At 36.2% G+C, this 12,943-nt stretch overlaps 1 protein-coding gene across 2 annotated transcripts in view; it reads right to left on the bottom strand.

Annotated features, from left to right (window-relative positions):
* Positions 1-12,943, bottom strand: part of N4BP2L2 (NEDD4 binding protein 2-like 2) — a 69,544-nt gene that overhangs the window by 50,020 nt on the left and 6,581 nt on the right. For both annotated transcript variants that reach the window (XR_001145332.1, XM_004680194.2), the window contains exons 3-5: positions 6,355-6,479; positions 2,605-2,693; positions 2,162-2,238 (exon numbers count right to left, since the gene is read on the bottom strand). Coding sequence is in view for 1 of the 2 variants with exons in the window: in XM_004680194.2 (XP_004680251.2) it covers positions 2,162-2,238; positions 2,605-2,693; positions 6,355-6,479 (291 nt within the window). In the remaining variant the exon portion in view is untranslated. The remainder of the gene's footprint in view (positions 1-2,161; positions 2,239-2,604; positions 2,694-6,354; positions 6,480-12,943) is intronic.

Below are 12,943 nucleotides of genomic sequence, written 5' to 3' on the forward strand. Positions count from 1 at the left end.
TCTCAGTTGTAATCCCCTTGGGCTTCCCATCACCAAATCACCATTGTGCCATCACCATAGTCTAGTGCATTTATAAGGATTTAAAGATATATCACAACAGATCTTACTATTAATTACTGAACCACTAAATTAATCTTGTACCTTTTTAACATCAAATTCAAAGATTATGGGGCCCTCCCTGATGGCGCAACAAGTTAGGTGGCAGCACTGCAAGACAGCAGCAGCTGCTTCATTGCGAGTTCATTCCCTGCCCCAGAGGTGACCCACATCGTGCAGCAGATCTCTCCTGTGTCAGCCCCTGTTCTCTCAGCAGTGTATTTCATTGATCTGCCTATTCTGCTCCCAGCTCTGCTTCTGGTGAATCCTCTCACCACCCCTGCACCTCTAGTCTGTATCCCAGTTCTATATGCATAAATAAATCATAAATCTTTTAAAAAATTCAAAGATTGAGACACTGTTTTGAGATTTATAGAAGAAAGAGATGGGCATTCTAGAACTTAAAAAATCAAGGTTTCTTTTTCTTTTATTTTTTAAAAATAACATAGTAGTTTATTTTTACATCATTTTGTGCATTTTGCCATCTCAGTTCTAATCCCCAGGCTTCCCGTCACCAAATCACCCGTGTGCCATCATGATAGTCCAGCTCACTTCCCTCGCCCCACTGTTTTTGATCCCACTCCACCCCTGTAAAATGTCTCTGGTATATAGATGTTCATTATTATTATTTTCTTGCCTGCTCCTTTATATTCCTGTTATGAGTGAAACCATTTTTCTTTTTCTTTCTGACTTATTTCACTAAGCATGATCTTTTCCAGCTCCATCCATGTTGCTGCAAAAGGCATGTTTTTTTTTTTTTTTGGTTGCTGAATAATATTCCATTGTGTATATGTACCACATCTTTTTAATCCAGTCATCTACTTTGGGGCATTTGGGTTGTTTCCATATCTTTCCAACCAATTGGTTTCTTTTTATTTTTAAGTTATTTTAGAAGCCTTCCGTTACATTTTAAGAGTCCATTATCATTACCAAAATGCTATTAAACATACAACTGGGCATTTCCCACACATAATTTTAGGTAAAGAAAATACATAAAATGAACATATACTGTATGATTACATTTAGAAGTTTGGAAAAAAAGGGCAATATTAAGCTATAACATTAAGGCAAAGATGTTTTAGGAAAAAAAGATGCTTTACAGAAAACCAAAGAAATAATTACTAGGGAATTACTACTGGAAAGGGAATACAATGGACTCACTCTCATGACATGCGTAATGGTTAAGTATTTGCATTGTGAGAACTTTGTTAAGCTACAGCGGTCAAAAGGGAAGGAAGTATATGAGGAAATACAGTGATGTTCACAGGGCACCATGGAAGTGTGAAAACTATGAGGATGACACCTGCAGGGAGAAACCTATTACTGTACAAAAATGAACAATGATGTAAGAAAATAAAATTTTAAAAATTTGCTAAGCTGTATATTTATATTTTATGTACTTTTCTATAAGTGAGTTTAATAATAACAAAAGGAATTTAAAAATATCCTTGACTTTCAAAGACCATTTCACCAGTTTATTTTACCCTGATACTTTTCTATATTTCATCAAGTCATTTATTCATGTAACTCAAATATCTTTTATTTTTAAAACTTTTGTCTTATTCTACCTGTGGTGCAACATACACAATTGAGCAGGCGAATCTAGGTAATAATAAATCTATCAGTTTATCTCTTCATACATGAATATCTGGCAGACAAATTAGAAAAGAAAGGTACCAAAAAGAATGAAAGGCAAGTGGGAGAAATTAAATTAGTTGGACACCCACCAATCTGTTATACAAATAACAACAAATTTGAGCTAAGAAAAGGCAAACTGGAAGCAAAAAAAAAACTGGTTTAACAAAGAAAGACAATAATTGCAAAACTTGGTGAATATACTGAAGTACACTAAATTGTACACCTTTATAGGGAGAATTTGGTAACATAACAAGGAAAGGGGCCTTAAAACCTTGAATTTAAGTCAAAGTTTCTCTTATCACAAAGTAAAAAGTAGCGCCTATTCACCAGTAGCAAAGATATAACAAGCAAAAGTTAGTAAAGAAATTGTGTAAAAAGATACAAAGAAAAAAAAAATAAGGCTTCAATAAACATTAGAGAGCCTTACTTTTCTAATTCTTCAGGATCAAATTTCCACCAAGTTTCAGGTTCATGAAACTCTACTTTGTATCCTTTTTCTATGGCCTACACAGGGGGAAAAGAAAAAAAATTCAGAGAATATCTTTTAAAGTAAAAAAGAAGACATAATAATTTCATTCAGATAATACTTCTAACTTTGCTCAAACAAGAAAAAATTTACTTTTAAAGTAAATGCTACATTTGTCCTTACAAAAATATTCAGGTCACTTACTAAATATAGTCCACTTAATAGCCTTAAATCCAGAAAAGACTAACAAGGTAAACATGTTCCTTAATAAGCACCATTTCTAATTTTTCAAAATCTAGTGAAACAAACATAACTCTTTAGAAGAAAAAGACAAATGTGTTAATAACAAATTTCAAAGTAATATAAATTTCAAACATAAAAATACTCTCATATTTCATATTTACCATTTCCACATATGGTTTCATTTCCCAAGCTTGTATATTAGTGTTGTCTATTATAACTGGAGATCGCCCCTGATTGATGGCTTGTTTTGCTGAAACAAAAGATAATTAAAAAAAAAAACAAAATTTAAAGTACAGAACCTAGGCAAAAATTCAAAAATAAAATTTAAACAATTCATTATTAAGAAATTCTCTACATCTCTGTACTTAAAACCAAAACTGCTCAGTGCCATTAAATAATTAAAGAACTCTATTAAATTGAAAGGAAATTAAGAAACATAGTCACATAGAATGTACATTCTCTGTACACTGGATGCTGGTTTTGTCAAACTAGCTATAAGGAAATTTGGGGGAAAATATTTTGTCAAACTGAAAGTTAATGAAGCCTTCAGTACAGAGTTAAAATTGCATTTACAGAAAATACAGGAACAAGTTACAACAGAATATGGTCTAAGTATGAGAAGAGGTGGACGCTTACTTGTAGTAGGAAGAAATATCAGGGTTATGATGGAATTGTAGAAGTAAAAGAATTCACAGATACAGAGTGGAGAACAAAAAAGGGCAGATTTATCTAAATAATTTGCTGAAAGAAGCGGGTAAGATGGGAGAAGTCTGAGCCTACAAAGGATTTGGGGCTCTTTTTATATCCGTATTTGCGGGTTTTCCTGTTGGGGAGTGTCAGTCAGCCTTCCCTTCAAGTAGTATCTGGCTTCTGTATGCCCTGTTTCCACATTCTCTAGAATTCTGAACAGCTCTAGGCCATGTAGACCCATGGCCTGGTTCCCATGGTGATTTCATCAGATTCCCTATCTTATGTACTTTGTGTCTCTTACTAATGCTCTGCTGAGCAAAATGCAGAGACTACATTTTAACTTTACTAAATGTACCCCAGTGTTGGAGACTGTTAAGTGAAAATATCAAGTTACAAGACAGCATGTATGGTCGTAATTTTGGTTAATATAAAGAGATGGAAAGAATTACTAAGTTATCAAAAGTATATCTGCAAGATAATGCTTTTGAAATAAGAAAGACCTGCTTTTTAATTTTTTTAGAGTACTATGGATTTATCATTACTTACTAGCAAAATTTTATATACCACATTAACAAAATACCATCGTTCATTTTACTATGGCTTTTTCTTAGTACTATGACTCTCAAATTAGGAGTGGAGATTGAAATGAACTTTTCTAAGCTAAACCTTTTCCCTTCACCATCTCTTCCCCCATGAGATGGAAATCACCACCACAGTGAACCAATACTAATGACAATAGCACAGCATATGTACTCCTTAAGTGTAACCAAACAAACAGAGAAAGAACCCATGGTAAAATGTAAAAGATGGAGGCAATGATATGTAAGTTGTCTTGGTATTTATAATTCAAACAACTGGTTTCTACATAATGAAAACATTTATACAGATATCTAGGGCAAACAGAATTATACAGATAAGTTGAAAAAATGATGTCTATAATGAAATCCATATTTGAGAATGGTATCTCTAGAATCCAAAAGAAATAGACTATTTGGGTCATAAACAGGATTCCAAGAAGCTACTACCTCCCACTATTCCATCCTCAACCAGAAAGTGATCAAACCTTTCATAAAAATTCTCCTACTGTTTCATAGTTAGGTTTATACCCAAACCTAGTTATATTCTAGAAGAGATCATTAACTGATTATCTGATTTGAAGTAAACCTCTTTCCAAAAATAATAATCATCAAATATCACATTTTATTGCTCCAAGAGACTAGAGTTCCTAAGTCATCAATGTCTGAATACTCAAATGATGAGTCATTTTCTTAAACTAAACATCAAGGCTAAGATTCTTCTAATAACAAATACAAGGTTTGGATAAGGTAAGGGACCAGAATCATGCCTAGAATGTAAAGATCTTCAATAATTATTTGTTGAAAATGGAAATGTTGCCCCAAATAAGTCATGATTACAATTTTGAAAACGTCTAATAATTGCCTGTTATTTTCTAAAAGGTAAAAATTAGTTGCTATTTTTATACTGATAATAAAACCAGAAATTTACCTAGACAGCACTAAGTAGTTCAACAATCATAATTTACATGGCATGAACATTTTAATGAAATAGTCTAGACTAGTATTGCACAGAGAAAAAATGTCTGACTCAAATTTCCCAATCCAAAAAACATACACAGGCTTAGACTACTGGCTTAACTCATGCCACTATCACCTACTCCCTTTAATTTCAGGTTTTAAACATTTTTGGAATTGCTACACCATCATGTTTTAATCTGGGCAATAATGCTCTGTGGCACTTTTAAAATCAAAAATAATATTTTTGAGATCCTTGTTCATAACAAAAATAATTTAATTATCACTGCATTCTTCATCTTTTTGAAAGTAAATCTATAGTAAAGTAAAAATCAAAATTATCTCAGGGAACTGTAGGGCAGAGACATTCTGTTAGGGAAGAAGGAGGGAGAAGGGCCAGGACAGGGGTGGGAAGAGCACAGGCATTATAGTGATGGTGCACTGGTGAATTAGGAATTTCACAGGAAAATCATATATTGTACAAAAATGAAGGAGGATGTTATGAATATAGCAAAATAATTTTTTCTTTTTATTTATGCATACAGAACTGGGTTATACAGACCAGAGGTGCAGAGGTGGTGAGAGGAAATCACCAGAGGCAGAGTGGGGAGCAGAACAGGCAGACTGATGAAGTACATTGCTGAAGGGAGCAGCGGGCGGGTCAGAAGAGTGTCTGCTGTGCCATAAGGGTAACCTCTGGAGCTGGGGATCGAACTGACACTGAAGCAGCTGTGGCTGGCTTGCAGTGCTACTGCTTTAACCACCACTAGGGAGAGCCCGTTAAAATTTTTTTTTTAAAAAGAAAAGTTGGCCCTCCCTGGTAGTGCAGCAGGTTAAAGCTTAGCACTGCAAGCTAGCCACAGATGCTTCAGTGCAAGTTCCATCCCTGGCCCTGGAGGTGGCGCAGCAGACCTCTAGTCTCCCTGCTGCTCTCTGCAGCAGTGTACTTTGTCAGTTGGTCTGTTGTGCTCCCCATTCTGCCTCTGGTGAATCCTCTCACCACCCTATGCCTCTGACTGTACCCCAGTTCTGTACCCCAGTTTGCAATCCTGACTACAGATTAGAACACCCAGATGATTTTAAAAAATGCTTATGGCCTACTTCAAAACAAATAAAACACCATCTCTGAGCTAAGCTGCAAGCAAATATATTTTTTCCCAAGGGCTCTAAGTTGTTCAAATGTGCACCCATACTTAAGAACCACAATTCCAAGATGAAAAGAAACTATCATGTGCCTCTCCAAAATATAATTAAGTAGATTTTTTTGTAGAATAATATTGAGAAAAACTCTGATTATTCACTGGCATTATATTAAGCCTTAAGGAATATTACTATTATTCCTTAGGAAATAGTTTTTTGGGAATACCTAACGGTAGCATGAGTGTTCTTTGAATTTATTCATGGGGTATATAATAGTCTATCAAAATGCCCTGCAAGTTTTTTACCACCTTATATTAGGGTAAACTATTTATAGTTTATGAAATAGATGTTATGATTTTCACAAAACCTCATTTAGGTACGATAAGTATAATTATCATCGCTTCTAATAGAGGAAAAACTTGAGTTTTAAAACTATTCAACTCACTGGCAAAAGTAGCTGTTCAACTAAGTTGTTCCAAGTCTAACTTGAAAACAAAAACCACACCCTAGTCAAATAGTCTATCCCAGGAGACTTGGCTCAAAACAAACCTCTGTTCTGGTTCCAGTCATGAGCATCACCAAGTTGATTAACATTATACCTGTACCCATCTTGATGGTGAAAATAGTCATCAGTGCTGAACACAATGCCATCAGGACTCTGACCAAGCAGAATTCTGTTAATAAAAAAAATCATAAAGGTGCTATTTATGAAACCTATAACCATCAGAAATAAGCTACAGAGGAAAGGTTATTAAATAAATTTCTTTTACTTACCTGTAAGTATATAGGAAAAACACAGCACAAGAACTTAACTATCTTAAAAAGCTTTCCAATTTCAGGGCCTCCTGGTGGTGCAAGAGGTTAAGTCTCATTACTATTAAGCTATCACAAGCCACTGCAATACGAGTTAGATACCAGCCAGGAAGCTGACCCACATGGTGCTGCAGATACCTCCTGTCTCCCCCACTGCTCCCCTCAGCAGTGTATTTCAGTAGATGTGCGTGTCGTGTTCCCACTCTGTCTCTGGTGAATCCTCTCATTGCCGTCCCCCCCCCCCCACACCTACACCTCTGGCATATACCCCAGTTCTTGTATGCATAAATAAATTAAATTTAAAAAAAAAATCACTGCACACTTAAATCCACATAATTATAGCCAGTTATCAAAGACCTTTTTTTGATAAATGGAGAAACAAAATGTGTATATATGCATGCATGCATATGGAGCCCACCCAGGAATGTTATTCAGTATTTAAAAATTAGAAGGAAATCTTGCCACTTACAACACAGATAAACTTTAGAGGTATTATGCTAAGTGAAATAAGCAGAAGACAGAGAGACGCAAATGTCGTATGATCTCAGGTATGTGTGAAATATATTGGAAAAAATTCCCAAACTGATACAAAGGAGTGGAGATTTTGGGGTTGAGAAGTGGTTACAGTTGTAAAAATATATAAACCATGGACATGTAACAGATAGCTCAGTGACCACAGTTAATAATACAGCATTATATATATGTAAAAATGCTAAAAGAAAAAATCTCAAAAGCTTTCATCACAAAAAATATTCATAAAGATGTTGGTAATGGCTATTAACTAGTCTTCATCAAACTGTTATACACCTGAATCTACTGTCATGTCAATTATCTCTATTAAAACAAACATTTCAAAGCATCATGTATATTCCAACTTTTAAAAGCCCTCTTTACCAATCCCCAAATATGTCATTATCTGTATTTTACCTTTAATGAACTTAAAGGTTGGTGTATACATTTACTCAGTCCAACCGATATCCTTAAAAGTACTTATAGCAAGTAATTCATTTGGAGAAAACCATATTTGACTTAATATAACACTGAAAAACTGATTTCCATGAAGCATAAATATGTATGATCTAAAAGTGGGTGTCAAAAATAATTTAAGATTGTGAACTAACTTGTGATTCTCCAGTTTAATTAAACCTTAAATGTTTTAAGAGATTAAATTACTAAATAAAATATTTAAAACTAAATAAAGAACACATTCTCACATCAGGATGTTAATAAAGCTTTGATTATATCACAATATAGTATCACCTTCAATTTATAAGCACAACGAGATTAACTAGTTACAGAATTTGCAAAAGCAGTAAGTAACTCATAAAAGAAGTTTAGAGAGTGCTGAGAAAAGGGAAGCCAGTAACAGAATTATTTGTATCCAATAATTACAGAAGTATTGTGCAGTTTTTTTCTTCTTTCCCATTAGGCAACTGGATATCATTCTGTAACTTTTTAAAAGCTAGAGAGGAGATTAAAAGCGTAATAATCATGTCCTGGGATGATTAAGGAATACTTCCTACTAAAAAGTAATGATGGTACTACTATCGAATCTCCTGTCCTCCGCTTACAATCACATTGCATTTATTGTTTCTGGTTTGTCTGTTTTTGGATATAAAGGACAGGGGTGTAGGCCAGAGGTATGAGGGATGGGAAGATTCACCAGCGACAGTGGGGCGCAGAACAGGCAGATTTACTGAAACCCACTGCTACAGGGAGCAGCAGGAAGGAAGATAGGAGAGGTCCACTGAGTCTTGTGGGTTAGCTCACAATCACAGGTCAAAGATGAAACAGACCACAGCAGCTGTGATAATGCTGAGACTTACCCCCCATGCTACCCAAAATTGCATTTATTTTATAAGAAAAATGAGGTTACATCAAAATAAAAAAAATTAATATATTTTCCGGTTTTTAAATATGTATTTCAGGCCTCCCTGGTGGCACATAGATAGGGGTAAAGTCTCAAAGCCAGCAAGCTATCAAGCTCTTGCCAGCCACTCCCTCATGAGTTCAATCCCGGCCAGGGAAATAAGCCACATGGTGCAGCAGACCTCTCCTGTCTCACCAGCTGCTCCCCTCAACAATATTATTTCAGTAGATTTGCCTGTTCTGCTCCCCACTGTCTCTAGTGAATCTCCTCACATCCTGAACCTCTGGCGTAATACCCCACTTCTTGTATGCATAGAACTTTTAAAAACACGTTTAAAAAATAAATATGTATTTCCACATATTAAGTTATAAAGTTCTTCAAGCTAAATTAGAGGTTTGAGTTGTTTGTTCAGAGAGCTGGAGTTAGATTTCACTTTTTAACAATTACTTTTCCAAAATACACTCATGTAACTTTTAGTATCTTATTTGCTTTTACAGACAGCCTAGAATATTAAAAGTGTCACAATATTAGCACTGCAAACCAAGGTCAATCACTTAAAGATTTTGATTGTAATCAGCCATATGACAACTAAATATATTCAACATTAGCAAAAAACAGACACCATCTTTCCTAAATACCCGTAAGTTTTGCTGTTGTTGTTCTACAACTCAGCAGTTGATTTGAAATAACAGTAACAATACTACAAAAGTACAACAGCTTTTGTAGCCAAAAAATATTTCTTACTTCTCCCAAATTTTAAAGAGGGGGAAAGAAGAGACAGGGAATCAATTACATCATTAAACCAAGTCAGTATCAGATATAAACTTCTATGAAGAACATTTTAAATACATAAATCATAATTATAGGAAATAATTTAAAGAGATTTTTCCCTTCCAGAGATCACAGATGCTGATATATCTTTTTGAAAATTTCCCTGATTTATCGCAAATAGGAGTTTTATTTGAAGAACATGTATTTTTTTTTTTTAAAGATTTATTTATTTGTGCATACAGAACTGGGGCACAGGCCAGAGGCTCAGGGGCGGCGAGAGGCTTCACCAGAGACAGAGTGGGGAACAGAACAGGCAGATCAACGAAGTACACTGCTGAGGGGAGCAGCGGACGGGTCAGGAGAGGTCTGCCACGCCATGTGGTCTCCTCCGGGGCAGGCGGGAATCGAACTCATGCAGAGGCGGCTTTAGATTCTCAGTGCTGTGCTTTAACCCGCTGCGCCACCAGGGAGGGCCAGAACATGTATTTTTAAAATACATTTATGATCTGGATTTATCAGATGTCATCTAAACATCTGAATCAAAAATAAATTATTTAAAAACAGTTATTTTCAAAATTCTACTCTCTCAGAATTCTCAAAATGGATTCCCAGAAAGTCAAAATTTAGAACTACGAATAAGAAGTCTCCATAATGAAAAGTAAATATGGGTCGACTGCCACTTGGTTTGTATTTTTCAAAGTAGCTATCTTTTTGAGAATTTACATGTACCAAACATTTAAATGCATTCATGATCTCATTTAATGTGAATAAGCTTGCCAATTTGATACTAAACAAATCCAGGGGGAAAAAAATCAGAAATCAGGTTACCAGTTACACAGATAATAGCGGAAGAGCCAAAATAAGAAGTCTCTCAGACTCCAGAACCAATGACTTAAAATGATCTATCTCCTGGTATACACATTCTTTGTATAATCCCTCCCCCTTGCGGGTTGAATTCAGCGGCTAGTCTAAGATTATACACCCACCCACCCACCTCCCCCAAATGACAACTTTTGTTTGGGGCTCTGGGCTGGAAAGCTTTCTCTCATTCCAATGGTGAAAGGCCAAACTAGCAAGAAACTTAAGATCACCTGTCCACAGCCAGCAAGGAACTGAGTCCCCTCATTCAGTAACTCCTATGGAACTGAGTATTGTCAACAACTACCTGAATAATTTCCAGTCATTCCCAAGTCAAACCTTTAGACAAGAATACAGCACTAGACAATATGTGGATCACAATATGTGGATCTAAATCAGAGGCACCCAGATTTGTCTTTCACAAACTGAGTCAATTTAGGTTTGCAGCTTTAACATCTAAATTACAGAATATTGTTACACAGCCAAAGACTAATTATTCACTCTATGCTTATATGTGGGTTCTCAGGAGCTGGCCACTCATGGGCAACTGTGACCTATTTGCTGTCTACAAATTGCAACAGAGAATTCCTTGACTACCTACAGAGTATAGAGCTTCCATCATGAGACAGCTTATATGATGCATATAGAGTTTCTATCAGGGGAAGCCTAGGCCACTGCTGACCTGATTACGTGACTGTCTCCATGGTGGTAGACAGTCAGGATTACTCTGCCTGTGATAACATCAAATAGTTTGCTGATGCAAATGTCTCCTAGTGTATGGTCAAGATGTCCCCCCTTCCCCATCCCTCATAAAACATTGTCCCTCATTCCTCTTCCACTCTCCAGACTTTATTTCCCACACCACTGTTGCATGATCAGCTTTTACTAGCCTGTGTTTTCAATAAATGGCACAAGAATTTCTGGTCAAATAGGAGAGTCTTGCCTTGCAAACCTGCTCCACAACTGCTGTGTCCCTCATGGCACTCTTAGGGCAAAGCAGCAATAAAGCTCCTATCACAGCACTTACAATGTTCACCTAAATGAAAAACAAGTGAATCCTGTTCCTTAAACCTTACTTGGGAACCCTATTCCCCAAAATGGCCAAATATGAGAGCTAACTTTCATGGTTTACTTTTTACATTTCTAAGAACTGTACATTATTTACCTTAATACATCCATATGCATTAAAAAGAGAAATGCCCCCCAGCCAAAAAACTGAGTAGTAATTCATGAATCTTTTCCCTCTGTATTTACTGAGTGGCCTGGCATACTCCTAGCCAAATACCACTTTACTCACTAAATACCCCCTGATTTAAGAATTGAGACCTACAGAAGAGGCAATAAGAAATTACTATAAATTTGGTGTCTTAAAACAACACAGATTTATTACCTTAGAGTTCTTAAGTTCAAAAAACCAAAACCAGTTTCACTGGGCTAAAATGGAGGTCTGATCCAGCTGGCATTTCTTCTGAAAACTGTTTTGTTGCCTCTCCATCTTCTAGAAGCCACCTATATATCTTGCAAGGATTATGGACCCTTCCTCCATCATCAAAGCCAATAAAATACCACTTTCTCTCCTCTTGGACAAGTAATTCCACTTTTTTTTCCTCAACAACTACAAATATTTTGATGATAATGAAATCAATGGTTTGGTGAAATCAGCAGAGTATAAGAAATGTGCATTTGGTAAAGTATCTTAGATTCACCCTTCCTCCTTACATTAACAGGGAATAAGAATGTAGCAAAATCTATATGCAAAAAAAAAAAAAAAAAAAGAAACTAGGGCCCTCCCTGGTGGCACATCAGGTTAAAGCACAGCACTAAGAAGCTAAAACCCCTTCAGCATGACTTCGATCTCCATCCCAGAGGTGATCCACATGGCCCAGCAGACCTCTCCTGACCCACCCACTGCTCCCCTCAGCAGTGTACTTTGTCGGTTGGCCTGTTGTGCTCTCAACTCTGTCTCTGGTGAATCTTCACACCATCCCTGTATCTCTGCCTTGTACCCCAGTTGTGTATGTATATATAAATAAATCTTAAAAAAAAAAAAAAAGAAACTAGATCACTACCTTGTACCATGCACAAAACCAACTCGAAGTGGACAAAGACCTAGACATAAGACCTGAAACCATAAAATAACTGGAAGCAAAGGTGGGTGAAACACTACACAACATACACTTCTACTGAACTATATGATACAGCACCCAACATAATGATAGTGAGGGAAAGGATAAACAGCTGGACTACACCAAGTTAAAGAGCTTCTGTACAGCAAAAGAGACATTACAAAAAACAGATACCCACTGAGTGGGAAAATTTTTTTTCACACAATACTAACAATGAAGGAGTGATCACAAAGATATACAAAGAACTGATGAAACTTAACAAAAACAAACAACTCCATCAAAAAATGGGCAGAAGAACTAAAAAGACACTTCTCCAAAGAGGAAATGCAGACGGCCAACAAGCATATGAAAAAATGTTCATCACTTGTAATATGGGAGATGCAAATTAAAACCACAATGAGATACCACCTCACTCCAGTGAGAATGGCACATCTTCAAACAACTAGCAACAACAAATGTTGGCAAGGATGTGGAGAAAAGGAACTCTCCTGCACTGCTGGTGGGAATACAAACTAGTACAACCACTTTGGAAAACTGGAGGTTTCTCAAACTGCTAAGAATGGAGCTTCCATATGACCCAGCAATCCCACTCCTAAGTATCTTCCTAAAAGACACAAAAACAATGATTCAAAAAGACACCTGCACCTCCATGTCTACTGCTGCTTTATCTACAATAGGAAAGACATGGAATCAACCCAAA

The sequence above is a fragment of the Condylura cristata genome, unplaced genomic scaffold (genome assembly GCF_000260355.1).
Source record: "Condylura cristata isolate star-nosed mole 26May11 unplaced genomic scaffold, ConCri1.0 scaffold00010, whole genome shotgun sequence".
Classification (NCBI taxonomy): domain Eukaryota; kingdom Metazoa; phylum Chordata; class Mammalia; order Eulipotyphla; family Talpidae; genus Condylura; species Condylura cristata.